Source organism: Macaca mulatta, chromosome 17 (genome assembly GCF_049350105.2).
Source record: "Macaca mulatta isolate MMU2019108-1 chromosome 17, T2T-MMU8v2.0, whole genome shotgun sequence".
In the NCBI taxonomy this organism is placed as follows: Eukaryota; Metazoa; Chordata; class Mammalia; order Primates; family Cercopithecidae; genus Macaca; species Macaca mulatta.
Window position 1 is genome coordinate 104,927,458 of NC_133422.1, and position 27,545 is coordinate 104,955,002.

Consider the following 27,545-nt stretch of genomic DNA (forward strand, 5'->3'; position numbering starts at 1 on the left):
TTTTCCCTGAAGGGGATATCAAGCCTCATTATTTCTAACAACCAATGGCAGGATAAGGTTTCCATCCTGAGCCCTTCCAGGATATAATAACAGCAGCTGGATGTCGATTTATTCCATCACAAGGATCATCAGGCTTTCCCACAGAAGGCCTCCCTTTAACCCTGTCCTCCCCAAGAAGCTGAGATAGCAATAGTACAGGAAGGCTTGGCAGCTTGTTGAAACTTCTTTATTTTAAATTCAGCTATTTTCACCCTAAATCTTAATGTCCTTCTCTTTTCATTTAATTTTGTAATCTATTATAGGACTAATAAAATAACATTTGAAGGACATCACGCACTAAGTGGGGAATCATTTTATTATTGATTGTGTCTTTTTTTCAAAAGATAACCTTGTTTTCTTTTCAATGTATACAAATTATTTATGTTCAGTGGAGAAAAAAAATTAACACATTTAAACACATTTAAAAATTAACACATTTAAGAGGGAGAAAAGCACCCATAATCCTAAAGCTGCTTTTAGAATGTGCTCTTTGTAGACGTTTCATATAACCAAATATTGCTCTGTCTACAGGTGAATTTGTATGTGTGTATATGACATGTAAATTCACGCACTCCTGCGTCATTAACACTCCGTTCCAGTTCCAATGGGCAAGTGGCAGGAGATCCTTGTCAAGTTGTCTTGCTGTTTCCTGCCACGATGGCGATGAACACCTGTTACGAGAACAGGGAAGACTTTAGACAGTGTTTACTTTGAAAACATAATTAAGCATAGCCTGAAGAGCAGCCCCCAGGAGCCAGGAGGCCCGGGACGGGTCCCAGCTCCCTGACCCACTGTTTCTGTGAAATTGGACCCTCTGATGGGCCTCGATCCTCTTACCCATAAAGCCAAGGGCTTCCACTGTGATCTCTGTGAGATCCCTTCCAAATCTCAGCTCCTGCGACCTGGAGGCCATACACTGTAATGCAAGCTGAAACCGCCGTGGCTGCCTCTGTTTCTCTGCTTTCGAGGCACCCCGAGCTGTTCTTTCCCTTAGGAAAGTCAGCTGTATGGTTGGAAACACCGACCTCAGCTGCTGTTATAACTCTTCCGCAGGTGCCGACATCCACGGAGACCCAGGCTTCCCAGGCCCTCCTGGGGACAGAGGTGACCCAGGAGACGCCAACACCCTTCCAGGCCCTGTGGGAGTCCCAGGACAGAAAGGAGAGCAAGGAGCTCCAGGTGAGGCCACACATTCCAAAGCCAACATTGCCGTCCCCATAACCAGAACCCACCCAGAGGGGGGGCCATGGAGTGTCTGTGGGGTGGGAGAGGCTGCTCAGAAGTGCAGGAAAGAGCTGGTTTTTCCGGGGAGGACTACCTGTTGCAGAACCTGCCAGCTAGTCTTAGTTTGTGAGGCAATTTATTTCTTCCCGTCTGTGTTGGTGAGGCACTGACCAGCCATCGCAAGGAGTCACTGATAAGCTCCCTGGCCTAGAGACCCCGTCAGATCCCTCCGTGTGCCCGGGGCACTGGCACAGGCCTTGCCATAACAAGCACTCTGGGTAGTGAATGCGCGAATAAATAAATGCATTAAACCTCCCAGCAGAGCCACGCTGAACCATACTTGGGTAGGAAATAATCAGAAACCTGTCTTCCCACCCCATAGCCTCCCTGCTCACCAGTCAAGGTGGGCTGAAGTCTAAATGGCAGTGAGAAGCATTCCTAAATAAAAACAGAAACCAGGACCTTCCTGGGAGCCAGTGTGCTAAGCGTGTTGTGGTCTCGTTGTGCATGATCCCACAGCCCCAGAGTCTGTTTCTGAGATCAGTGGGCCTCTCCCCCACCCCACCCACCTCACCAGCCCGACCAGGTGCATCTCCTGGCTCAGGTATGGGAGCGGGGCAGCACACCTGGACGGACAGTCTGGGCACCCTGGGCTCCATGGTGGAAACAAAAACTCTGGCCTCCCTGCACAAAAGCCTGAGTTTTTCTAGTGCCAACTCCCCCATGAAGCTAGAACCAGACACCCACAGGAAAGGAAGTCAGAACCAAGGAGGCCAGCAACCCTGACTTTTCCTGGGGTGCAGGGATATCTCAAGGCTTGCAGATCACATCTGACTCTCCAGGATCTGCTGCCTGCCCTCTCCCCTCATCAAGAGCTAGAAACTCCGGAATCCCCTAGCCTCAGAACTCCACAGCACTGATCTGAAGATAGGAGAAAGAGGAGGGGTGCTGCCAACAGGAGCCAGACTATCCTGGGAGGCTGCGTGGTGCTGCCAGAGCCCTAGTCAGGGTGAGGATCCAGGACAGTACACCAGCACAGCCTCAGCCAGGGATGGGGATCTAGGGTCAGTCCACCAACACAACCTCAGTCAGAGTTGAGGATCTAGGGTCAGTCCACCAGCACAGCCTCAGTCAGAGTTGCGGATCTAGGGTCAGTCCACTAGCACAACCTCAGTCAGGGATGAGGGTCTATGGTCAGTTCACCAGCACAACCTCAGTCAGGGATGAGGATCTAGGGTCAGTCCACCAGCACAGCCTCAGTCAGAGTTGAGGATCTAGGGTCAGTCCACCAGCACAGCCTCAGTCAGAGTTGCGGATCTAGGGTCAGTCCACCAGCACAGCCTCAGTCAGAGTTGCGGATCTAGGGTCAGTCCACTAGCACAGCCTCAGTCAGGGATGAGGATCTAGGGTCAGCGCACTAGCACAAGCTCCACTCAGGAGTGAGAATCTAAGGACAGTCCATCAGCACAGCCTCAGTCAGGGGTAAGGATCTAGGACAGTCCACCAGCATAACCTCTGCTAGGGATGAGGATCTAGGGTCAGCGCACCAGCAGAAGCTCCACCCAGGAGTGAGGATCTAAGGTGACTCCACCAGCACAGCCTCAGTCAGGGGTGAGGATCTAGGTCAATCCACCAGCACAGCCTCACTCAGGGGTTAGGATCTAGGTCAGTACACCCGCACAGCTTCAACCAGGATTGAGGGTCTAGGGTCAGTCCACCAGCACAACCTCCACTCAGGACTGAGGATCTAGGTCAGTCCACCAGCACAACCTCCACTCAGGACTGAGGATCTAGGTCAGTCCACCAGCACAACCTCCACTCAGGACTGAGGATCTAGGTCAGTCCACCAGCACAACCTCCACTCAGGACTGAGGATCTAGGTCAGTCCACCAGCACAGCCTCAGTCAAGGGTGACGATCTAGGGTCAGTCCACTAGCATAAGCCTCCCAGGAGCCCAACAGTAGAGTTGACCATGCCCATGACCTTTAAATCAGACACCTGTTGGGTTCTTGTTCTGCATCTCACATGTGCCATATTTTCACCATGTGACCTTGGCCATGGTATTGAATGTCTCTGGCGTTGTCTGTAAAATGAGAATAAAAATGCGCTTGTGAGTGTTGGGAGGATACAATGAGATACTACAGGTAAAGCTCTTGCACACAGGAGGCCAGCAATAAATGTCTGCTATTTTTAAAGGCCTCGAAACAGCATTGTTTTCAGAGTGTCATGATGATCACTTTACCAGTCTGTCACCTGAAAGCCATCTGGGAACTCAGCAATGGGGAAGACTTGGCCAGGAGATGTGGAGAGGAGATCCGGCACAGGGAGGGGTGGAGGAAACTGAGATGGGATTTCGACAGGGTGCACACAGTGGGCCGTAGAGGGGGGGTCACAGAGCACAGCTGCTGGCATTTCGCATGACCATGCATTTTTAAAGTTTGATTCACACAGCATGATGTTCAGGCCCTGTACTTGACCACAAAAAAAAATTAAGATTTCCATCCCCAAGGGCAGAAATTTACCTCATTTATTTTCCACTTACACCTCAGCAAAATGCTTGTCCCTGAGTGAGTGCTCAACAAATACTTGTTGGAGAAGAATATTGTGAAATTGTAGGATAATTTTCTGACATCAGTGGAGAGTTATATGTAGCTTGGAACACCCCTAAGGTAACATTGATGGCCTTATTACACATTTGATCTGTGTGGGACCCATTTATCTAAACTCTATGTGACCTCCTGTGGCACTCCCTGCATTCCATCCCAGGGACCTGGACGGTGTCCCCGGCTTCCAAGCCACCGTGAGGCATATTGACTTTTGTAAGCCATGCCCCCACCCTCGACCTGCACGAACATCACAGTGGGCCCATGAGCTGATGACTTCAGAGCAGGTCCTGGAGACCAGAGCAGACACTGCCCAGTGCCACTGGGCCTTGGCATATGAGGCCACTGCCTCTGGCTAGTGATGAGGGAAAGACGACTTTCCATGATGATGTTCACACACTGATACAATGTCATTCAGGATACACACTCTTCTCTGAAAATATGGGAATAATTTGAATCCATTATCTTCCTTTGCATGAGTTGCATCTCATTTGTGTTAGTTCATTCTCATGCTGCTTTGAAGAAATACCAGAGACTGGGTAATTTATAAAGGAAAGAGGTTTAATTGACTGACAGTTCTGCATGGCTGGGGAGGCCTCAGGAAACTTACAATCATGGCAGAGGGGGAAGCAAACACGTCCTTCTTCACTAGCAGTAGGAGAGAGAAGTGCCAAGTAAAGGGTGGGGGGAAGCCCCTTATAAAACCATCGGATCTCGTGGGAACTCACTATCAGGAGAACAGCATGACGATAGCCACCCGCATGATTCAATTACTTCCCACCAGATCCCTCCTACGACATGTGTGGATTATGGAAACTAGAAATCAAGATGAGATTTGGGTGGGGATACAGCCAAACCATATCACAGTTCACTGAAGCTAGAATTTGCAACCTCACCTGTGTCTGCAGCTGACATTCAAGCATCAGTTCCTGATTTGGCCTTGAGTCACGCAACATGGCCCTTCATGGAACCCCTGTTAGCGAGACTTTTTTATGTCAGTACTTAGGACGATCCATGGGGGCTACTGAGAAATCTTGATGGTTTTCATCTAGATTCCAGCAAACTGACTCATGTTTGCTAAATGTTCTCATTAACAGAGTCCTCATCACTGCAGTTAAGTTAATTATGTTTTCGTGGGAATCTGCCAGTCTGGGGATTGCACTGGATCATCTAACTCAGGAGTCTGCCATTATTTACTGACACTCACCATCTGTTTCGGGGAGTTTGTGACAATAGCTAGAAGCAGTTCAATTGGTGTCATTTTATATCAAACCACAGATGGTGGCTCACTCATGCCCTCAGGGCTAATGAACCCACTTGCGTGTTGTCTGTGATTTGTGAGACAAGCCTCACCTCTCTCAATATTTCTCCTGCTGTTTGTTTTGTCCTACTTGGAAGCACGCATGAATGGAATCCTTTCCCATGGGATGGATAATGGATACCAGGATCTTCCAAAGGGAAAATCTCTTCCTGCTACTGATGGGTATAGATTAGTCGTAAAGCCAAAGGGGAAACAGAAAACCACTGTTGCTACGTTTTCTCATTTTTATAGATTTGCACTGTTTGGCCCAGCTCACTCTCCTGCAGAGCGGAAATGATGCCCTCCTTGCCCACTTGGACATTCGGACATTTTGCAGGGTTCTAATACTAATGTTGGTCCCCAGCCCTTCAGGAAAAACAAAAGACTGCAGGTGGTTAGGAGAGAAAGTAGACTTAATCCGCCCAGACTCAGGTCCACACTGATTTCTACCCACCACTGCCCTACAGCACACAAAGCTCCATTAGTGTCTTGTTGGCTCACAGCACAGGAAGGAGTGGAATTTCCACAGATTTCCTTATGTGGCCATTTCCCTCTTACTCCCCTATTAGTGCCAAAGAGCTCCAATCTTTGACCCAAACACTGTTGGTTCTCGTTATTCACCGTAGTTATGTTCTGAAGTCACCAAGAACCCTGACTTTGTGAATACTGAACCATTGCTCCTAGGGGAAATACAAGGCTAGGTTCCTGCAAGCCTCTGCTCACAAGATGTTTATCAGTGATCAATATGTAACCTGGTTTTCTGTGTAACGGCACCTCGTTTAGTGTGGATTGCTGATTCATGAACACTCAACATGCACTCTCACTCGTGCCTGAACGCAGCTTCTCTTACATACGTGTTTCTCCATAAGGGACTTCACAGCCTCCTTGCACTTACCAACACTAGGCTGCACTTCAACACAATGCATAGGGGGCATCTGAAACAGCAAAATCACCAGCATAAAGCACGACAATGTGGAAAACAGGGCACTACAGAGACCAAGACAAGGACATGTGTGTACAGTGTGAGCTGCAGCGAGAAGGCAGGAGTGTCACCTTGCTGGACCTCAGCTGGGACTCACTTTGCCTCTGTGTGTAACTGTGAATGCCAGTGTTTATTTGGGGGGGTTCCAAGTGAGTTTTAGTGAGCAGACAAGTTGGAACATACAGAATCTGTGAATAATGAGGACCCACTTTGTCCAAGCTGGGATCCAAGGCACTGGAGGACAGCCACAGGGAGAGTTGACCATACTGATGTCAATCGCAAGCTTCATTTGCAGCAGTTTTCAACCTTCCGTCCATCACGTGTGCTGACCACTGTCCACATGTATCAGGATCAGAGTCTGAGCGGCTGTGCCACGCCTGGGGCTGAGGCTCCATCTAAGCATGATCGGGCAGTGCCTTGGGGAAGTGGAGCACAGGCAGAAGGATCCCAGTGGAGGGCTCCTCACAGGAGAAAGGCTGGAGTTGGGGGAGGGGTTCACAGCCCTTGCCTCCCAAACCCCACCCTGAGAGCCTCCCCAGCCCCATCATGAGATGATCTTTGGCCTGAGGGCGCCTCCCATCACTGTCTCACTCACTAGGCTCTGGTCCACCGCAGGTGATGGTGTGGAGGGAAAACAGTAGATTTGAAAAGTTGGGTGCTAATGCTGAAAATAATGTCTTCTGTTTTCATCCTAAGGAGAACGAGGCCCACCTGGGAGTCCAGGACTTCAGGGGTTCCCTGGCATCACGCCCCCTTCCAACATCTCTGGGGCACCTGGTGACAAAGGGGCGCCAGGGATATTTGGCCTGAAAGGTAAGCAGGACTTATGCATCTGTGCTTCGACATCTCTAGGGGCAGGAGCCGGCAATGGCCCACTTAATCTAGGGGGAGAACAGACATTCATTTCCACACCGTGCCCAGACTCCGGTCAAAGGGGCAGGGGCCATCATGGTCCTCCGGTGTCATTTCCATCACCTGTACGACCTGGTCCCCGGGAAGCCGAGACACAGGCCATGTCATTTACTTGCTGTAATAGCAGATATTCAAACTGCAGGGGACTCAGAAATATGCAATATGAACGGCTTTCTTCTTCCTCACTGTATTGTGTTTAGACAAATATTAAATTTAATTTGCATATCCTAATCACAAATGAGCTGAATATTGGAAAGAGATGGCGTAAAGATGAAGCCACCCATCAAACAAGCATTTGTGCGTCAGGGTTCACAGCAGCACTATTCACAAGCTCGAAGTGCTGAAAGTAACCCCAGTGTCCATCGACGGAGGAATTAAGAAGCAAAATGCAGTCAGTACGCACCTAGCACAAGAGGAGTCCGTCTTTTTTGTTTGGTTGTTTTCTTGTTTTTTGTTTTTTTGGAACAGTCTTGCTCTGTTGCCCAGGCTGGAGTGCAGTGGCACAATCTCAGCTTGCTGCAATCTCCGCCTCCTGGGTTCAAGGAATTCTCCTGCCTCAGCCTCCCGAGTAGCTGGGATTATAGGTGCCCACCACCACGCCCGGCTGGTTTTTGTATTTTTAGTAGAGACAGGGTTTCACCATGTTGGCCAGGCTGGTCTCAAACTCTTGACCTCAAGCGATCCTCTCACCTCGGCCTTCCAAAGTGCTGGGATGACAGGTGTGAGCCACGGCGCCCAGCCTTTATTCAGTCTTAAAAAGAAGGAACTCTTATCACCCGCTGCCACCTAGATGACCCTTGAGGGCATTCTGCTGAGTGAAAGAAACCAGTCACAAAAGGTCGGATCCTGTGATCCCACACATATGAGGCCCCTGAAGTCATCAGATTCATAGAAAGAGAAAGTAGAATGGTTGTTGCTGAGGGTTGAGGGGAGAGGGCATGGGGAGTGAGTGTATAACGGGGACAGATTTCAGTTTAGGATGAGAAAGTTCTGGAGATAGTCAGTGGTGAAGGTGAATATATTTAATGCCACTGAGCAGTGCACCTAAAAATGATTAAAATGGTAACTTTTATGTTATATGTATTTTATGACAATTTTTTAAACACAAAGACAAAGTCATTCCATGCCACAGACTTGTCAGAGATTGTCCCCTGAATGGGTGACTGAGTACCTGACTGCCCCCAGGGGCCTTGGGGTCCTGTTTAAACCCTCCTTTCTTGTCCCTAATGCCAACAGGTTATCGGGGCCCGCCAGGGCCACCCGGGTCTGCTGCTCTTCCTGGAAGCAAAGGTGACGCAGGGAACCCAGGAGCTCCAGGAACCCCAGGGACCAAAGGATGGGCCGGGGACTCCGGGCCCCAGGGCAGGCCGGGTGTGTTCGGTCTCCCGGGAGAAAAAGGTAACAGTGCCCTAGCCACAGTGAGAGAAGCCCCATCCCCACAGACTTCCGTGTCCCTAATGTCTTGTTTGTGTTGCAGGGCCCAGGGGTGAACAAGGCTTTATGGGGAACACTGGACCCGCCGGTGCGGTGGGCGACAGAGGACCCAAGGGACCCAAGGGAGACCCAGGATTCCCTGGTAAGTGACCGTCTGCATACCTGCAGAGCTAGTGGCTCAGCCCAGCCTCTCCAGGCTTGGGGACATCCTGAAGGTCAAACGGCCAGGATCCTCTCCAGCATGGGTCACACGTTGTAAAGAGCAGGGAGGAAACCAAGGCTGCGACTCGGATGTTGTCACAGGGCCTTGGTGAATGGAAAGTTTAGTATTCAAACGGCAGGCGCTGAGTCACGGCTCAGGCCCATTTGTGTCTGGCTCATCTCTAGAAAGCACAATTGTCCGGAAGCTCCAAAAGGGGCCTCCCCGGGTGAGAAACGCGGTAGCACTCAGAGCAAGAGAGTGGAATGACCTTGTGTGTTTACTGGGGCCTCTCTGTTTCCCTTCCAGGTGCCCCCGGGATTGTGGGAGCCCCCGGGATTGCAGGAATCCCCCAGAAGATTGCCATCCCACCAGGGACAGTGGGTCCGCAGGGGAGGCGAGGCCCCCCTGGGGCACCAGGGGAGATGGGGCCCCAGGGCCCCCCCGGAGAACCAGGTAGAGTGCTGAGCTGGGGCCTGGAGCCCCTCAGGGCTGCCCGGGCAAGGCCAGGGCCTGCTGGCATTACGTCCTCTTGTGTTCTCTTTGCTGATCGCCAGCTCTGCCAGGCGTGGTCACAGTTTCCAGCCACATTCACACTTCTTTGGTGGCTTGCAGGTTTCCGTGGGGCTCCAGGGAAAGCCGGGCCCCAAGGAAGAGGTGGCGTGTCTGCTGTTCCCGGGTTCCGGGGAGATGAAGGACCCGTAGGCCACCAGGGGCCGATTGGCCAAGAAGGTGAGTGACCAGTGGGGAAGGACCTTCCCAGGTCCTAGTGCTATGGGTCTGACTCACAGACTGTGGTCTGCAGGAAAGGGACACGTGAGAGCCCAGAAAAGCCAGAAATGAGGCGCTGCCCCACCCTCCTGCTCCCAGTCTGAGCGTGCTGCTTCGCTCCTGTGGGCAGCAGAACACCTATCCCGAGTCCCGGGATAGCCTCCCTCCTTTTCCTGGGACACCTGCAGTGCTGCGGAGTGGGCGGCAGGGATCAGTAGACATCAAGGATCGGGATTAGACAAGTAGCCAAAAACCAACTATTAAAATTTACTAGAGCCACATTGCAAAGCCCTGTCTTACTTTTTTTTGTTGTTTTTTTTTGAGACAGAGTCTCACTCTGCCTCACCCAGGCTGGAGTGCAGTGGCATGATCTCAGCTCACTGCAGCCTCTGCCTCCCAGGTTCAAGCAATTCTCCTGTCTTAGCCTCTCAAGTAGTTGGGACTACAGGCATGTGCCACCACACCCAGCTAACTTTTTTGTTTTTGTAGTTGAGACGGGGTTTCACCATGTTGACCAGGCTGGTCTTGAACTCCTGACCTCGAGTGATCCACCCGCCTCAGCCTCACAAAGTGCTGGGATTACAGGTGTAAGCCACCATGCCCGGTCATCTTATGTTTTTTTAAATTATTTGCACATATGCAGAATGAAATAGGCCAGAAATAACAGCTATTCATGCAAAAAAAAAAAAAAAATTCTCAAAATTTCTCTTAACCTGAGCTCAGTTTGAGCCAATGGTCTCAGCATTAAAATTAAAATTAAGGCCAGGCGCGGTGGCTCATGCCTGTAATCCCAGCACTTTGGGAGGCCGAGGCAGGTGGATCACGAGGTCAGGAGATCGAGATCATCCTGGCTTACACAGTGAAACCCCGTCTCTGCTAAAAATACAAAAAATTAGCCGGGCATGGTGGCGGGCGCCTGTAGTCCCAGCTACTTGGGAGGCTGAGGCAGTAGAATGGCCTGAACCTGGGAGGCGGAGTTTGCAGCGAGCTGAGATTGCGCCACTGCACTCCAGCCTGGGCGACAGAGAGAGACTCCGTCTCAAAAAAAAAAAAAAAAAAAAATTAAACATAGGGGCCGGGCGCGGTGACTCACGCCTGTAATCTCAGCACTTTGGGAGGCCGAGGTGGGCGGATCATGAGGTCAGATCGAGACCATCCTGTGCCACTGTACTCTGGCCTGGGTGACAGAGTGAGACTCCATCTCAAAAAAAAAAAAAAATTAAACATAGGGAGCATTATTGGTGTCCGAGTCAAAGGCAATAGCAGTCCCCTGCCCCGGGGTCAGATCCACAGCCGGCAAATTATGGGTAGTGTGGTGTGCACCTGAAAACAAATGCCGGCAAATCGGAGCCCGCCCAGGGCAGGAGACAAGCTAGGGACGGCGGAAGGGAAGTGTCCTGGGAGAAAGGGCCATGACCATGGGTGTCCCCTGGAAGGGGAGGGGACAGTGGGAGAAATGTTCACCAGGGACAGCTGAGAAACGTTCACAGAGCTGCTTTGCCAGAGGCAGATGAGCCACCCCATGTGCTCCCTGGTAGGACTTATAGGAGGCGGATCTCAGCTGCGCAGAGAAAGAACATTCTAACCCAGGATGTGGTCAAGTGCGCGATCAGCGTGGCCTGCAATGAGCCACGTCTCCTGGAAGTGTCCAGCGGAGGGAGGCCACTGCTGGGGGTGGGGGCTGGCCTGCGATACTCCTCTGGTCCTTTATAGAAAGGACCACTCCTCTGTGCCCAGTGCCCTCATTGCCATCATTTCATGCTGCTAAGCACAAAGTGTAGATGAAATCCTTCCCAACAGTCTCCTGATCTCAACAGACAGTGCCAACATCTGGGGAAGGAAAGCAACGGTGCTAGGCGCACCTGGAAACTGCCCTGCACCGCTGGGTCCCCAGGTTTCTGTGGGGCGGCTGTAAAGGGGGCTGCTCTCTCTCTCTTTCTCGGGCTGTAGGTGCACCAGGCCGTCCAGGGAGCCCGGGCCTGCCGGGTATGCCAGGCCGCAGCGTCAGCATCGGCTACCTCCTGGTGAAGCACAGCCAGACGGAACAGGAGCCCATGTGCCCGGTGGGCATGAACAAGCTCTGGAGTGGGTACAGCCTGCTGTACTTTGAGGGCCAGGAGAAGGCACACAACCAGGACCTGGGTAGGTTCCCCCACCTGGCCCCCATGATCTGCTCAGGGCTGGCCTGGAAGTGGCTAAGGTCAAAGGGCCACAGCGAGACTCCCAAACCCTTCACGGCTGATAAGTTCCCCTGATGAAGGGTCCACCCACATTCCTGGAAGTGCAGAAAGATTAAAAAGGCCTTTGAAGCAGAAGCCTTACAAAGCCCTTAAACCTCAGGACCTTAACCCAGGGACCTGCCTTTTAACTTGGTATCGACTTCCGCAGGCTCCCATGTGACCCGTCTGACCCTTGACCCCTCTCCAGTGGAGACCACCAATTACTTCACCTCATTCTTGCTTTTTGACCCAAGTTCTGTAGACTTGGAGTCAGGCAGGGGCCATAAGGTGCTGGGGTTCATATAAGACTCTCCCATACAGGATCCCAGGAAAATGGACCCATGGACACGTGTGCACGCTCTTATTCAAGGAAGCCTTTAAAAGGCATTAATGTGACTTTGAATACAGAAAACGCAACACACACAAATTACAAGTGAAGGTGGCTTAGTCTGAGGTCCTCTTTGAGGGGGTGACAGGAAGGGTCTCCGGGACACTGGCTGCGTTCTGCCTCCTCAGTGCAGGTTACACCAGGCGTTCTGCCCCCGGAAAGCGTGGAGCTGGCTCATGGCGCCAGCACATTCCTGCCTGTGCGCCCCACTTCCACAATGAGTTTCTAAAGAACAGTGAGGCAAAGGCCACCGAGGATAAGGGCCTAGAATAGATCTGGGAACAGGGCCAAGGAGGCAGGCCTAGCCCAGGCATGTTTGCTAAAGGTGGCTACACTTCTGGGTCTGAGCTTTTCCGTAGTCCCTGTGAAGAGGGAATCATTCACCGTGGCCAGGAGATAAAGGCTGTCTTCGTCTCTAGAAGCAGTAAGGCTACATGGAAGGGAGAGGGGCCAGGGCTCCTTCTGGGGTGGCTCCTTGGGGTCAAAGAGCAACCCCTTGGAGGCCATCAGAGTTTTCTTGGGGCCAGTGCTGTTAAGACCCCACTAAGGTAAGGCTCACCCAAAATGCTATTCCATAAAGACACCACTCCCTGCTGATCCAACTTGGCCCAGTATGTGTGAGATCTTGTAGAAGAACAGAGCTGTTCTGAAATGCCAGTGTAGTCTGTTTGATCAGAAAGAGAAAAAGAAATTGGGAAGCCTTAGCCTGGCCCTCCAGTAGGTGGCTGAACTCCACCAGGTGTCCTGGGACAAGTCTGTGACACGGAGCCTCCTGGGCCTGGCCGGGGCTGGCAGGTGCGTCTTCTAGCCACACAACACTGATCTCATGACCCCTCCTTCCGCAGGGCTGGCGGGCTCCTGCCTGGCGCGGTTCAGCACCATGCCCTTCCTGTACTGCAACCCTGGTGATGTCTGCTACTATGCCAGCCGGAACGACAAGTCCTACTGGCTGTCTACCACGGCTCCGCTGCCCATGATGCCTGTGGCCGAGGATGAGATCAAGCCCTACATCAGCCGCTGCTCGGTGTGTGAGGCCCCAGCCGTCGCCATCGCCGTCCACAGTCAGGATGTCTCCATTCCACACTGCCCAGCTGGGTGGCGGAGCTTGTGGATCGGATATTCCTTCCTCATGGTACGTGGCATTTACCCAGTTCCCCTCCTCAGCCACACCCTGGCTGGGGACACGGCAAGAACCCCTGCCTTTGTAAGAGTAATCGGACAGGGCAGTTCAGGGTGTGCACTGCACGAGAGCACTTGGCCCAGGGAGAGAGAGAGAGCTGGAATACAGCTTACACTTTGCTAGCTGAACCACATGCTGGGCACAGGGCTTCCCCCACCCAGAAAGGGCTCATTAATTTGCCACCAGGCCTTCGTAAGGAGTGTAACCAGGACGAATTTGCCTGTCATCCGTCTTACTAGTATAACACCAACACCAAAGGTACAGTTGCTTTGGGTTTACCAGAAGTCTAAATATATGGAAGACTTTTCTCCAGAATCCTGATCTTATTTAGAATCTATCTGGAACCTTAAATACCTTCAAGAAATACCTATTAACTGTCTGGCTTAAAATGGATATACATTCATGAGGAAAATTCTGGAATACCTTTGGGTATAAAACAGAGAGCCTGTGTACTTTGAAATCCAGGAGAAGGTGCACAACCAGGACCTGGGAAGGTGCCGCCCACCCTGCCAGTTTGCCTTTGGGTATGAAATAGAGAACCCTCAGCTTTGGCCAGATCAGGTTTAGCTTAATCTCCAGGGAAGAGACCACAGCACCGTAGTGTCTTTTGCAATATTAGGTCTTAAAGCAGAGGCTCCTCAACTTGGAGTAGGGTCCCGTCCAGGCAAATTCATTGTAAGATGAAGATACCGTTAAGTTGAAAGTGCATTCTCAATTTATGATGGGTTTATCTGGATGTAGCCCCACCAGAAATCCAATAGTGAATTGAATACATATTGCTTTGGCACCGTCGAAAAGTCAAAACTCATTGAAGTCTAACCATGGCAAATCGGGGACCATCTGTATACTCTTGTAGGGAGAAAAGAGAGTCTTGCTGAGCACAGTGGGTCTTCCATTGAGTTTATTTATAGGGATTATAACTGTCATAACTCCAACTACATGGATCAGATGCCCAGCATGTTAAATATTTCACAAATTATATATATACACAACATAAAATATAAATTACATAATGATTGCTAATCTTTCAAAACAACAGGAAAAAAAAATCCAGATTCTAGGAAAGGAAGGAAAAGACAAACAGTATTGGCATTTTAACAGGTATTGTTGCTATGATAAGTTGGAGCAACAGGATACTAAATCCTGGGCTGGGACAGGCACACATTTTGCCTTTCCAGAAGCATATCATGGAAGGTGACTTTGGAGCAACCTTCTTTTGTTTCACAGTGACCTTCGGGGTGCTCCTGTGTCATGGAGGAAGTAAGCTTTGATTGCTCCTATTTTTTAACTTCCATTGTTAAATTCAAAATAAATGAGCCTCTCGCTTGTGAAGGGCATGATTACACAGTATCCAAAAAGGTCAGGCATCCCCTGTTCCATTAGCAATCAGGTTTCAAGTTACTGTCACGAGATAAGCAGGCATTATCCTCTGCACACATAACTCTCTGCTCAAATAAATAGCTGACAGCCTCAGCAAGCCTGGAACTTGACAGCCCCAAAAGGCATGGGTTGAGATGGCTCCTGTCACCCTGCTGACAGATGCAGGGGTCAGAACAGATGGGCCAGAAGTACCTTGACTTCTGAGAACAACAGAAAGTCCCCACTGGCCCTGACGATGGACACATAAGTGAGCAGACACATCTGTGTACTGGAGATGTACCCCCTCCAGATGTGTCCTGACTGCTGTCTAGGAGACAGGACCTAAACCAAGACAGCTGTGTGCCTCGTCTGTGCTTTAAATACTCTTTGATCCCTTCCGTGTGGTGACAAGCGTATGGTGCCGCTAGGGCTGCTGGCATCTCAGCATAATGAGAGCTGACTTTGGAGAGGAGAGGACAGCTCAGCTGAGAGCAACTGCCCCACTGTCCCCAGTGGATGCACAGAATGCGAGAACAGTGCCGAGGCTAGCACCCGGCTCACCCTTCTTTTGTCCATGAGGATAGGTGGCCCCAGAGGATGCATTTTCTGCATTCCCTACAAGCGAGCACCACGTGGGAGGGAGGACGAGGGCAGAGCCCCGGATGCAGACTGGAGCAGCAAAAGTCATTTTCCTCCCCTCCCCTCGGTGGCCTCTCTCAAAGCTGGTCTGGTGGAAGCTACAGTATCTAGCTGGCCGTTATTTTAGTTCCTCTTTTTTCAATTCTGGCTACAATCTGGAGCCCTCACAGCCCCTTCTTCAGGTCAGCCTCTCATCCAGGCAGTTCTCTTAAGATATATGAGCTGCTGTGAGTACCAAAGCCAGAGGCTTGCCCACTGAGAGGAGCACATTGGAAAGAGTGCGTGTGCCTGCACTGTGTGCACTTATGCACGTGTGTGCACAGGGGTGTGTACACAAGCATGTACTGAGTGTGTGTGTACATGCATGGGTGTGCACGTGTGCATTTGTGTGTGCATGAGTGTACACCATGTGTGTGCATGTGTGCGTGTATGCTTGTGTGTGTGTGTGCAGCAAACTCAGCTCTTACCTGGCTATGCCAGCCTCTAAGACTTCACACATTGCGCTCCCTTCTGAGCTCATTCTGGGAGTCCCACGTGTCTGCTTTGGGCAGCTCCTAGCAGGCCCCAGCTCCTTCAGACCGCAGTGAAGCCAGAGGTGCCCGGGAGGACGTCTCCACTTCTTATTACCTGCTCATTAGCAGACAAGAAAGAGCAGGCAGCTCAGGGCTGGACAGGCTTCTGCCTTCTGTGAGCAGAACACTTTTTAAAGGATTTTTGGTTTCTGTGTGTTTAAAGGAAAGCTTAAACTAGGGCCCCTGCCCAAATACATCATAGTACAGCCCCTTTTTCCCGCAAACTGAACTGAGATATTTCTTTTTTTTTTTTTTTTTTTTATTTGAGATGGAGTCTCGCTATGTCGCCCAGGGTGGAGTGCAGTGGCCGGATCTCAGCTCACTGCAAGCTCCGCCTCCCGGGTTTTTACGCCATTCTCCTGCCTCAGCCTCCCAAGTAGCCGGGACTACAGGCGCCCACTACCTCGCCCGGCTAGTTTTTTGTATTTTTTTAGTAGAGACGGGGTTTCACCGTGTTAGCCAGGATGGTCTCGAACTCCTGACCTCGTGATCCGCCCGTCTCGGCCTCCCAAAGTGCTGGGATTACAGGCTTGAGCCACCGCACCCGGCCAAACTGAGATATTTCTATTCTGAGTAAACAGATTCCAAAGCCCACTTACCCCTCAAAGCCTGCTCGGCCAAGCCAAATGGCACTTATACACCAACTCTGGGGCCCAGGAGGCCTGCCATGCAGTTCCAGAAAGGCTAAACATGTTGACACAACAGAAAGTAGAACCTTAAAATGAAAAAAAATATATATATATGGCTCCCTTGAAGACCTCACCCACCTCCCAGCCAGCCTCAGGATCAACTAACTATTTAACAACCTCTGATTGAAAAAAAACTTATTTAATTACACAAGTAATACATATTTATTGTGAAAAATCAGCAAGTACAGATTTTTTTTTTTTTTTTTGAGACGGAGTCTCACGCTGTTGCCCAGGCTGGAGTGCAGTGGCGCGATCTCGGCTCACTGCAAGCTCCGCCTCCTGGGTTCCCGCCATTCTCCTGCCTCAGCCTCCCGAGTAGCTGGGACTACAGGCGCCCGCCACCGCGCCCGGCTAATTTTTGTATTTTTTTTAGTAGAGACGGGGTTTCACTGTGGTCTCGATCTCCTGACCTTGTGATCCGCCCGCCTCGGCCTCCCAAAGTGCTGGGATTACAGGCTTGAGCCACCGCGCCCGGCCTCAAGTACAGATTTTTAAAAAAATAATTAAAACCACTTCTCTTTCCTCCCTGATCATCAGCATTTTCAGAGAAGGGGCTGGGAGGCCTGGCTGGGTGATTATTTTTAACTTATTAGCCTCAGATGCTAGCCTACGTTTTATTTTTTTCTTTTAAAAAGAATAAACATTGTGTTCTCTCTTCTGCCAGGTATTTTTATCTGAATGGTTCATTAGGTAGATGGTTTGTTTTGTTACTGAAATGTCGTCAGTTGCATCTGCGGCTCATACCTGCTATCCCTGCTCTAGTTCCTACTGAACGGCCAGCCTGGCTGCGAATTAGTGTCCACGCACCTGCCTCCGCAGCACATCCTCGTGCCTGGGGCCGCCTCCTGCAGGGGCCCGGGTGTATTTCACCAACCCCCTCTTGCTGAAGGTGCATTCGTGAGGATGCCGCATGTCCGTATTGACACCGACGGATGGTCATGGTTTGCTGTTCAGTAAAAACACACGCACAGAAGAGGGCTATGCCCTGACCCCGTGCCACCTGCAGCCTGTGATTCCTAACCCTGTCCTGCCCCCTGTCTGTGCAGCACACGGCGGCGGGAGACGAAGGCGGCGGCCAGTCCCTGGTGTCACCGGGCAGCTGTCTGGAGGACTTCCGCGCCACGCCATTCATCGAGTGCAATGGAGGCCGCGGCACCTGCCACTACTACGCCAATAAGTACAGCTTCTGGCTGACCACCATTCCCGAGCAGAGCTTCCAGGGCTCGCCCTCCGCTGACACGCTGAAGGCCGGCCTCATCCGCACACACATCAGCCGCTGCCAGGTGTGCATGAAGAACCTGTGAGCCAGCGCGTGCCAGGAAGGGCCATTTTGGTGCTTATTCTTAACTTATTACCTCAGGTGCCAACCCAAAAATTGGTTTTATTTTTTCTTAAAAAAAAAAAAAAAAAAGTCTACCAAAGGAATTTGCATCCAGCAGCAGCACTTAGACCTGCCAGCCACTGTCATCGAGCGGGTGCAAGCACTCGGGACCCCTGCAGGGCAAGCCCTGCCCATAGAAAGCCAGGAGCAACCCTGGCCCCCGTTACCCCTGCTAGATGTGCCGCCTGGAGGCACAGCTAACCACTTCGCACACACCCATGTAACCACTGCACTTTCAAATGCCACAGACAACTCACATTGTTCAACTCACTTCTCGGGGTGGGATAGACGAGACAACAGCACACAGGCAGCCAGCCGTGGCCAGGGGCTCGAGGGGCTCAGGGGCTCAGGCACCCGTCCCCACATGAGGGCCCTGTGGGTGGGCCTGGCCCTGCTTTCTACACCAATGTTATGCCAGCTCTGTGTTCTCCCAAATACCGTTGATGTGAATTATCTTCAAGGCAAAACTGTGCTCTTTATTGTAAAAAACACTGATAATCACATAGCGGTCGGTCATTCTTTTGCCACATCCCTATAGACCATTGGGTTTGGCCAAACTCAGGCGGAAGTGGAGACCTTTCTAGGCGTCATTGTCAGCCCTGCTACTTGAAGGTACACCCCATAGGGTCGGAGGTGCTGTCCCCACTGCCCCACGTTGTCCCTGAGATCTAACCCTCCACTGCTGGGGGTGAGCTGTGCTCTTCTGACTACCCCCTCCTGTGTAACGACTACAAAATAAAACTAGTTTTGAATATTTTTAAACCCCACGTTGCTGACTGCCTTAATCTTATCGTGTTCACAGAGCAAAATGTTTGATGAATGCAAGGCACTGCCTCCACCCATGCTGCTGTTTTTATCCATCTCAGTAGAGTTGAACCCATTCGTGGTATTGCAGCCATTTCTCAGGGAATGTGTTTATGTTTATAGCTCACACCTGTAATCCCAACACTTTGGGAGGCCGAGGCAGGTGGATCACCTGAGGTCAGGAGTTCGAGACCAGCCTGGCTAACATGGTGAAACCCCATCTCTACTAAAAATGTAAAAATTTGCTGGCGCCCATAATCGCAGCTATTCGGGAGACTGAGGCAGGAGAATCACTTGAACCCGGGAGGCAGAGGTTGCAGTGAGCTGAGATTGTGCCACTGTACTCCAGCCTGGGCAACAAAAGTGAAATTCCATCTCAAAAAAAAAGAAAAACACCCCAACCAGCACTTGTGGGAATTTGGAGAAAGGGCAGTTCACAAATGTATTTCCAAAGTCATTCAATTCGTTCCAACATAGGCTGGGTGCAGTGCCCCACATCTGTAATCCCAGTATTTTGGGAGGCTGAGGTGGGAGGATCACTTGAGCCATAGGAGTTTGAGACTAGCCTGGACAATATAGTGAGACCCCATGTCTACAAAAAAAAGTTCCCACATAACTTCCCAAGTCAAAGCTCAGTATTTCAAAGAAACAGTCTCCAAGATTCAGCTCACAGAGTTTGACTCTCTGAAATGCAAGCTCAAATTGAAGTTTTCCTAAGAAAAATGTTCACATTATGAAATAAGTATCCTACCTTATAATGTAATTTGAAACAGATAAACAGCTGCCGTAGCTCATGTTCCCCCAGAAGCTGGCTGAGGCCAGGACCTCTACAGAGCAGGGCTATGTGGGAAGGTGATTTCAGGAAGCCTGAGTGGGACCTGGAGGGGGAGAAACCAAGAATAAGAAAAGCCAACTCAAAGATGTGAGACTAAGGGGGTTACCAATGTGGATGGTTTAGGCTTGATCCTGCTTGGGATCCACCAAGGAAGGAGCCTCAGATGGTCCAGGCATGGCTTGGAAAGGGAAGTGTTCTCCATCAGCTGTGGTCTCGACTGGTCGGGGGTTGCCTGAGGGTGTTAATTCCCTCACACTCCCGGGTGCGCCACACACCACCACGGCTGAGCGGGCTCCTGCCAGATGCCAGGTAGAGGTGGTAGAGAACCAGGCAGAGCTGAGACACGGTGTGTCAGGCCACACCTGCACGTGGCCGGTCACCACGGCAATAGCTGCAGCAAAACGGTGGGCCCAGAGCGTGTGAGACGGAGATCAAGAGACCAGAGCTTGCAACCACAGCAACTCTAGAAGCTGGGAAGCAGCAAGTCATTCTAGACTCCACCCCCACTGCCAAGGAGGCAACCACAAAGTATGCTGCGGTCCTGAAGACCCCTGCTCGACTGGGGTAGGCTGGATACCTTGTGTGGTGGTCACACTTCAGCGTCAGTACCCAGTGTTAAACATCAAAGAAATGTTTCACCTTAGACCTAAAATACATGAGAAGACGAAGATCCTCAACACAATTGGTTTCCAAAATGTGGATTATAAAATATAAATCAATCACAATTCATAACCCCGACATCTGTGCCAAGGACCCCACGATCCCGCTGAAGTATAGCGAGTGGAGATGCCTCATCTGGAATCGAACCATTGGCTATCCCACACCTTGAAAATCAGAGCTCTGCCCTTCATGGACCCTGCATGTTGCATAAGACAGATTTTTCCAAGCTAGTTTCTTGGTGCCAGGAATAACTGCCCCCTGAGAGCTGAGCGTGCTTGAACCATCAACTAATGATGTGCCACATTTTCCAGAGAGTGGGTGCCCCAAAGTCAGAATCACTTCTGCCTCCCAGCTGCTTTAGACAGTGACTTTCAGCACCCCTGGCAGAGATGCTGCTGGAATGTGCATAAAAATGCATCTGCAGTCATCCTGACTGGGTAGGGGTACCCAGAAGATTCACAAGCCCCTGGAGAGCACATCAGCCTTTAATCCACCCAGGAAAAGCAAGTTGGCAAGGATGGCCTGGATGGGTTGCTTCAGTGAGCCGGGCCTCCGGTAAAATGCATCGAAGTACCTGTGCATCAGAGTGACGTCAGGAGAATCAGATCAGTCACTACACGTGAACGTGCCTAAGCTGCAGGCATGCATGCACTCGTACGTGTCCAGGACCTAAGAGGAAGGAGGTAGAGAATCGCTGCAACTTGGGATTTCTAAATGTGTTGAGGTTGAGCACTATGATTTCAAATGCACAGTACAGGGAAGGGAGTAGAATGATTTGGAAAGTAAATTCCACGGCATGCTAGACATGGGAGGGAAGGGTAACACGAGCCACCAGGAGGATCTTAAAGTGACAGACCAAACCCAAGCAGATGTCTTGAAGGCAACGAGGGAACAGCATCCTCACCTCCCACACGTGGTGCAGCAAGAACCTCACTCTGCAGACTCAGGAAGCCACCACGCTACAAATATCTAGGAGCTGTTTGTATTCATACAGCGTAAGTTCAGCTCAGACAATAAAATGTCAGGCTGTCCTCCCCCTCCCCGCTGAGAAATGCTCAGTGTTTCTGGTTACACCTGGAGGTGGCTTTTCCTTGAGGCCGCCTTCCTGGAAAAGGGCCATCCACTTATTTAAAAAGAAAACCCTGCAGAAGTTTCAGGAGCTCACTGAAGCCAGTAGGGGAAAGGTGCTGTTAATAATATAAGTAATTTGGAAATGAGTGGCGTCTCTAAGACCAAAGGCAAAGAGAACTGCACACAGCATTGTACTCTAGTGGATAAAGTTGTTTCTTGCAGGAGTACTGGTGAACAGTGCTGACACTGCATTCATGCTAAAACTGAACCATTGGTTGGGCACGGTGGCTCACACCTGTAATCCCACGACAGAGAAAGACTCTGTCTCCAAAAAAAAACAACAACAACAACAACAAAAAACTGAACCATTAATTAAGTGGATGGTCGGTGGGAGCCATGTTTCTTATTGGAGGAGAATTTAGAGCAAAGTGGGAAAATGACACAATGATTAGAGTCAGAGCTATCAGAAGAACTCAGGTTTAGCCTATTATAGACACCTATAGTCACATAAAGAAATATCTGTAGGTATGTGTACATATAGGGGTAGGTGTGTGTACATATAGGGGTAGGTGTGTGTACATATAGGGGTAGGTGTGTGTATATATAGGGGTAGGTGTGTGTACATATAGGGGTAGGTGTGTGTATATATAGGGGTAGGTGTGTGTATATATAGGGGTAGGTGTGTGTACATATAGGGGTAGGTGTGTGTATATATAGGGGTAGGTGTGTGTACATATAGGGGTAGGTGTGTGTATATATAGGGGTAGGTGTGTGTATATATAGGGGTTAGTACACACGCATGTATTTCTTTGCTCTGTCAGCTGGGAGGGCCTGAGAGAAGCAGCCCCCAGGAGCAGTGAGCACACCTGGCCCCAGATCTGGGTTTCTAACACTCTTCTCCAATAAAAGGACCCGAGGCTCCTCGGGGAGATGGCTGATTCTGAGACTGGGGCAGGAAATACAGACGATGAGACTGGAACATCTTGTAGTGCCAGAAAGTAAGGAAGTGCTCAAATAAAACCCCAAATGGAGATATGTGGAAGTGACACGGGAGCCATCTGAAAGAGCTCCCTAAGACCCAAGACGAAGCCATCTGAACAAGAAAGTAAGAAAGTGTTAGATAACAACCCAAAGTATAAAATCAATATCCATAAGTCCATTCTGAGTCCTCAGCCTTCCTCTCTAAGGATGACCTGCTGTTCCCAGCGCCCAGCGAGGTCCTCAAGGCTGGACGGTGTCCGAGGAAGAGCGGCTCATGGGTGGCGTATCTCCTGTACGGCCTGTGCCCAGCTGTGCGGGGCAGCTACGGCTCCGATGTTGATGCACGTGTGTGTGCAGCTGTGCAGTGGCGCGTGTGGCACGTGTGCACCCTCCCCAGAAAAGAAGGACCTTTCCTGCTCCTACACCTCCCCGTCAGGCACGTCTCACAATTCTGCCAAAACCAGGGGAGATGAAAAACGAAATGTCACAAAGACAATGTGCCCTTTTTTTTGAGACGGAGTCTGGCTCTGTTGCCCAGGCTGGAGTGCAATGGCAGGATCTTGGCTCACTGCAGCCTCCACCTCCTGGGTTCAAGCCATTCTCCTGCCTCAGCCTCCCGAGCAGCTGGGAGAGGTGTGCACCACCACACCCAGCTAAATTTTGTTGTATTTTTTAACAAAGACGGGATTTCATCATGCTGGCCAGGCTGGTCTTGAACTCCTGACCTCAAGTGATCCCCTCCCAAAGTGCTAGGATTACAGGCATGAGCCACCCCGCCCAGCCCCAAGGCAATGTGCTTTAAAGCGAAGCTGGCTTTCTCTCTGCCATTACTGAAAAAGGGAAAATCATTGCTTTCTGGCCATTTTTCTCTAGTGGCGGCTTCACGGTGACATCTCTCCGCTGGGGTTGGAGGTGGAAGAGGACAGTCATCTTCCTCCTGTGGTCCAGCCCCTCTGCAAAGGGTCTCCCAGCTGCTTTTCCTGCCTCCCACTCCTCTGTGAAGTAGGAACGATATTCCCCATTTCATAGAGATTTTCCCCAAAGATGGCAAATCAACTTGCACAAGATAACACAACACATGTACTCAGGGGGCATTCAAGCCAAACCTCTACACCGGGCTGACTTCCTAAAAACAGCGACCATTGAGCATCAACCATGTGCCAGGCACCCGAGGCACTTCACACAACATGACCTGCACGGTTCAGAAGCCTCAAAGTGGGGGTCATTTCCGCATATTGCCAGAGTCCCTGCACCCGAGGGGTATTTCACAATTTCACTGTACAAGCCCATTTTAATTAACTAAGTTCTTCTCAGAGGCCAGGAACACACACTTAGAGATGGGAGGCTGCAGCTGCAAAGCCACATGAGATGGGGCAGGAGGGGACTGCTGTCTTCCCGAGTTTAAAATACGCCCAGGAGCCCCCTTCCCCCACCCCACCTGCAGATTCACACTTGAGGGGACCTTGCCACATGCAGGGGTGACTCAGGGACCTTCTCCTCCCATTCATGGCCAAAGTACAAGAACAAAGGGCAGATGGATGGGGTGGAGCCCGCTTAGAAGATGTGGGTCCCGTGACGACATAAACTAGCCCTAAAGCTGGAGCCATTCCTACAGAGGCCGTTTCATCCTGCATGGGACAGGACCCCGCCTCTCCTCCAGGTGGGACCCAATCCTTTGCCTTAAACTGGCTTATTCTTAACTGTACACTCACAAAAATAATCCATTTTATCTGCAGGATTCCCGGGAAAGGAATTCTTGCATTCGGATTATGAGGACTCTGTCCAGGGGGCTCTCACACCTCCCTCGAAGCAGGGAGAGCTCGCCCCCGGCCATGGGAGCCGCCCGCCACACAGGGGTTGGTGAACGAGGCTGCCATGCAGTGAGGCTGAGGGAGAGGGTTTGAAGGTGCTACTGGGGATGACAGTGACCAGTCCCAGGCCTGCCACCTTCAGACCGAGAGCAGGCACAAGCCAAGTCTGCTCACTTAACTGAGACCAGCTCCCAGGAGACAGCGTTCCAGGCCCCAATGCCTTCTCCCTGTGGGAAAATCTGGATGGGGGATAAAAAAAAAAAAAAGGTAGGGCTGAGGCTTGTCCTGGACCCGTGGGTATCTACCATTTGCAGCCCGATCAACCAAGCCCACCTTTAGGGGAGGAAAGACAGAGCAGCAACCGGAACATGGCATTGAAAGTCCGAGGCTCATATTCCCAAGGCACCACGCCCCAGGCAGGACCTTCCACATATTTTGACATCCCAGGAAAACAGCCATTGTAGACTGAGCTGGGAGGGCCTGGTGAGGAAGTGGGGGGGGCTGGAGCCAAGGCCTGGGCGTGTCTCACTCCGGCCACTGACACCCTGGCCCAGGACACACTTTCTCTGGCCTTGGGTCCGCACATCCTCAAACAAGGTGCCCTCCAGATCTGATCCCTGAGGGCTGGGCCAGTGGGTTCAAGGCAAACACAAAGGGAAGGGGAGGGACACAGAGCTTCATAACCACGCAAGGACGCTTGCTCTGAAGGCATCTGCTCTCCCTGAAGGAAGCAGCCTGGACCACAAGGGAGGACTGGGCCGAAGAGCTTCCAGAGCAGGTACAGAGGAGGCTGAGTGCAGGCGGTATTCTGTGTGTGCAGCGTCTCGGCTGTGCGTGCAGGGTCTCGGCTGTGAGTGCAGGCGGTATTCTGTGTGTGCAGGGTCTCGGCTGTGTGTGCAGCGTCTCGGCTGTGCGTGTGTGCAGGGTCTCGGCTGTGAGTGCAGGGTCTCGGCTATGTGTGCAGGGTCTCGGCTGTGAGTGCAGGGTCTCGGCTGTGTGTGCAGGGTCTCTCCACTGTGTGTGCAGGGTCTCGGCTATGTGTGCAGGGTCTCGGCTGTGAGTGCAGGGTCTCGGCTATGTGTGCAGGGTCTCGGCTGTGAGTGCAGGGTCTCGGCTGTGTGTGCAGGGTCTCTCCACTGTGTGTGCAGGGTCTCGGCTATGTGTGCAGGGTCTCGGCTGTGAGTGCAGGGTCTCAGCTGTGTGTGCAGGGTCTCTCCACTGTGTGTGCAGGGTCTCGGCTGTAAGTGCAGGGTCTCGGCTGTGAGTGCAGGGTCTCAGCTGTGTGAGCAGGGTCTCTCCACTGTGTGTGCAGGGTCTCAGCTGTGTGAGCAGGGTCTCTCCACTGTGTGTGCAGGGTCTCGGCTGTGAGTGCAGTGTCTTGGCTGTGTGAGCAGGGTTTCTCCACTGTGTGTGCAGGGTCTCGGCTGTGAGTGCAGTGTCTTGGCTGTGTGAGCAGGGTTTCTCCACTGTGTGTGCAGGGTCTCGGCTGTGAGTGCAGTGTCTCGGCTGTGTGTGCAGGGTCTCGGCTGTGTGTGCAGGGTCTCGGCTGTGTGTGCAGTGTCTCGGCTGTGCGTGTGTGCAGGGTTTCGGCTGTGAGTGCAGGGTCTCTCCACTGTGTGAGCAGGGTCTCAGCTGTGTATCCACCCCACCGCACCCAGCCCCTCTGTCCTGTTTCAACAGTGAGGCTCGAAAGATCCAGCTCTGCGAAGTGGGAGGATGGAAGACCGCTGCACACTGTGGAGAAGAGGCTGTGCTCCTAATAAGGGCACGTAAGAGGACGAGGGGCGCAGGCCACCCTGCCTGGCCACAGAAAGGAAGATACGAGCCGGACTCCACCAACCAGGTCTGGGAGGATCTGTGCCTTTGAAATCCTCCAAACACCCGGAGGCCACCCTACTGCACTTCCACCAGGGTCTCTGGGTCCGGGTCCCACTCTTCTTCCTCCTTCAGAGGTTTGTGGTCATTGCTCAGTAGGGACTCAGCCTGGTTAGAGTCTCCTAGGAGCACGGAGTGAAGGCCCAGCCCACAGCCATTGCCCCTTCTCTCTGGAAGACAAGTACCATCTCCGTGTCTCATGGGGTCTGTCTCATGGGCCTTGAGCAGCAGCTCGCCTCTGCTGGAGAGATCCATGTGCTGGGAGCACCCGTGTGCTATGGGGATCCGAGTGCTGGGAGGGACCCATGTACTAGAGGGACCCGTGTGCTGGCGGGAACTGTGTGCTGGGGGGACCCATGTACTGGAGGGACCCGTGTGCTGGGGGGAACTGTGTGCTGGGGGGACCCATGTACTGGAGGGACCCGTGTGCTGGGGGGAACTGTGTGCTGGGGGGACCCATGTACTGGAGGGACCCGTGTGCTGGGGGGAACTGTGTGCTGGGAGGACCCATGTGCTCGGAGGACCTATATGCTGGGGGGATCCATGTACTGGGGGGATCCGTGTGCTGGGGAGATCCGTGTACTGGGGGGATCCATGTGCTAGAGGGACCCGTGTGCTGGGAGGACCCGTGTGCTGGGGAGAACCGTGTGCTGGGGAGAGCCGTGTGCTGGGGAGAGCCGTGTGCTAGGGGGATCCGTGTGCTAGGGGGACCCGTGTGCTAGAGGACCCATGTGCTAGGGGGACCCGTGTGCTAGAGGACCCATGTGCTGGGGGGACCCGTGTACTGGGGGAATCTGTGCTAGAGGAACCCGGTGCTGGGGGGATCTGTGTGCTGGGGGGGGGGCCGTGTACTGGGGGGCACCGGTGTGCTGGGGGGATTCGTGTGCTAGAGGGACCCATGTACTGGGGGGCACCCGTGTGCTGAGGGACCCATGTGCTGGGGGGAGCCCATGTACTGGGGGGATCCATGTGCTGGGGGGAGCCCATGTACTGGGGGGCACCCGTGTGCTGGGGGACCCATGTGCTGGGGGGAGCCCATGTACTGGGGGGATCCATGTGCTGGGGGGAGCCCATGTACTGGGGGGCACCCGCGTGCTGGGGGATCCATGTGCTAGAGGGACCCATGTGCTGGGGGGATCCATGTGCTGGGGGGAGCCCATGTACTGGGGGGCACCCGTGTTCTGGGGGGATCTGTGTGCTGGGGGGAGCCCATGTACTGGGGGGCACCCATGTGCTGGGGGGATCTGTGTGCTGGGAACATTCATGTGAGGTTGTTTTCCTGGCACAGCAGGGGCTGTTTAAACCAGGAAGTTGGGTCCAGAAATGGCAACATCATACTCTTTAAGAAACCAGGCCTGGGAGCCTGGGGAAGGGGACATTCTGACTGACAGCACCTAGATTACCACATACCCAACCCCAAGACTCCCTGACACCACCGCCAGGGACGAAGCTTCAAGGGCACCAGGAAATACCTGAATATGAGGTGTCATTGAGGAAAGGGTTCTCATCTGCACGGGGACACAGACAGCTGGAAATGTGCAGAAGGGAGCTCCGAGACCACATGCCGCCATTAACCCCGGACCGTCACTTGCTCTTCTCCTCCCTGGAGTGGCTGCT

The 27,545-nt window shown here is 52.0% G+C and overlaps 2 protein-coding genes across 13 annotated transcripts in view; one reads left to right on the top strand and one right to left on the bottom strand.

Moving 5' to 3' along the window:
- Window positions 1–18,653, top strand: part of COL4A2 (collagen type IV alpha 2 chain) — a 201,558-nt gene extending 182,905 nt beyond the window's left edge. Inside the window, exons 40-48 of one of the 2 annotated variants that reach the window (XM_015121443.3) lie at window positions 1,093–1,218; window positions 6,845–6,961; window positions 8,297–8,458; window positions 8,538–8,636; window positions 9,003–9,149; window positions 9,309–9,425; window positions 11,415–11,606; window positions 12,917–13,203; window positions 17,557–18,653. In XM_015121443.3, coding sequence (XP_014976929.3) covers window positions 1,093–1,218; window positions 6,845–6,961; window positions 8,297–8,458; window positions 8,538–8,636; window positions 9,003–9,149; window positions 9,309–9,425; window positions 11,415–11,606; window positions 12,917–13,203; window positions 17,557–17,814 — 1,505 coding nt within the window. In that variant the 3' untranslated portion in view covers window positions 17,815–18,653. Of the gene's footprint in view, window positions 1–1,092; window positions 1,219–6,844; window positions 6,962–8,296; window positions 8,459–8,537; window positions 8,637–9,002; window positions 9,150–9,308; window positions 9,426–11,414; window positions 11,607–12,916; window positions 13,204–14,478; window positions 14,610–17,556 lie in introns of those variants that run through there. The other variant, XM_015121444.3, reaches the window with a different exon arrangement.
- Window positions 211–27,545, bottom strand: LOC106994380 (uncharacterized). 11 transcript variants are annotated; one of them, XR_013407750.1, is made up of 10 exons: window positions 27,401–27,545; window positions 20,765–20,859; window positions 20,108–20,176; window positions 19,447–19,573; window positions 17,318–17,456; window positions 16,421–16,536; window positions 15,717–15,876; window positions 3,517–6,101; window positions 3,262–3,346; window positions 211–710 (listed from the first exon to the last, which is right to left on the bottom strand). XR_013407750.1 is itself a non-coding variant. In XM_077974019.1 (9 exons), the coding sequence occupies exons 2-6, from the start codon at window positions 20,770–20,772 to the stop codon at window positions 15,873–15,875; spliced, it is 363 nt and encodes a 120-aa protein (XP_077830145.1). In that variant the 5' UTR covers window positions 20,773–20,859; window positions 27,401–27,545; the 3' UTR covers window positions 211–710; window positions 3,262–3,346; window positions 3,517–6,101; window positions 15,717–15,872. The 11 variants fall into 11 exon arrangements, 2 of the variants coding, with proteins under 2 accessions (XP_077830145.1, XP_077830146.1); XR_013407754.1 differs by lacking the exon at window positions 17,318–17,456; XM_077974019.1 differs by lacking the exon at window positions 20,108–20,176 and having other exon boundaries at window positions 16,421–16,505.

Bases quoted from the DNA above. Each gene is read 5' to 3' on its own strand.
- LOC106994380 (XM_077974019.1), bottom strand. The intron at 17,457-19,446 runs GTAGGATACTTA...TTTACTGAACAG, and splicing joins GTTTCAAATTACATTATAAG to CAAACCATGACCATCCGTCG. The intron at 16,506-17,317 runs GTGCGTGGACAC...CAACATGTTTAG, and splicing joins AGGATGTGCTGCGGAGGCAG to CCTTTCTGGAACTGCATGGC.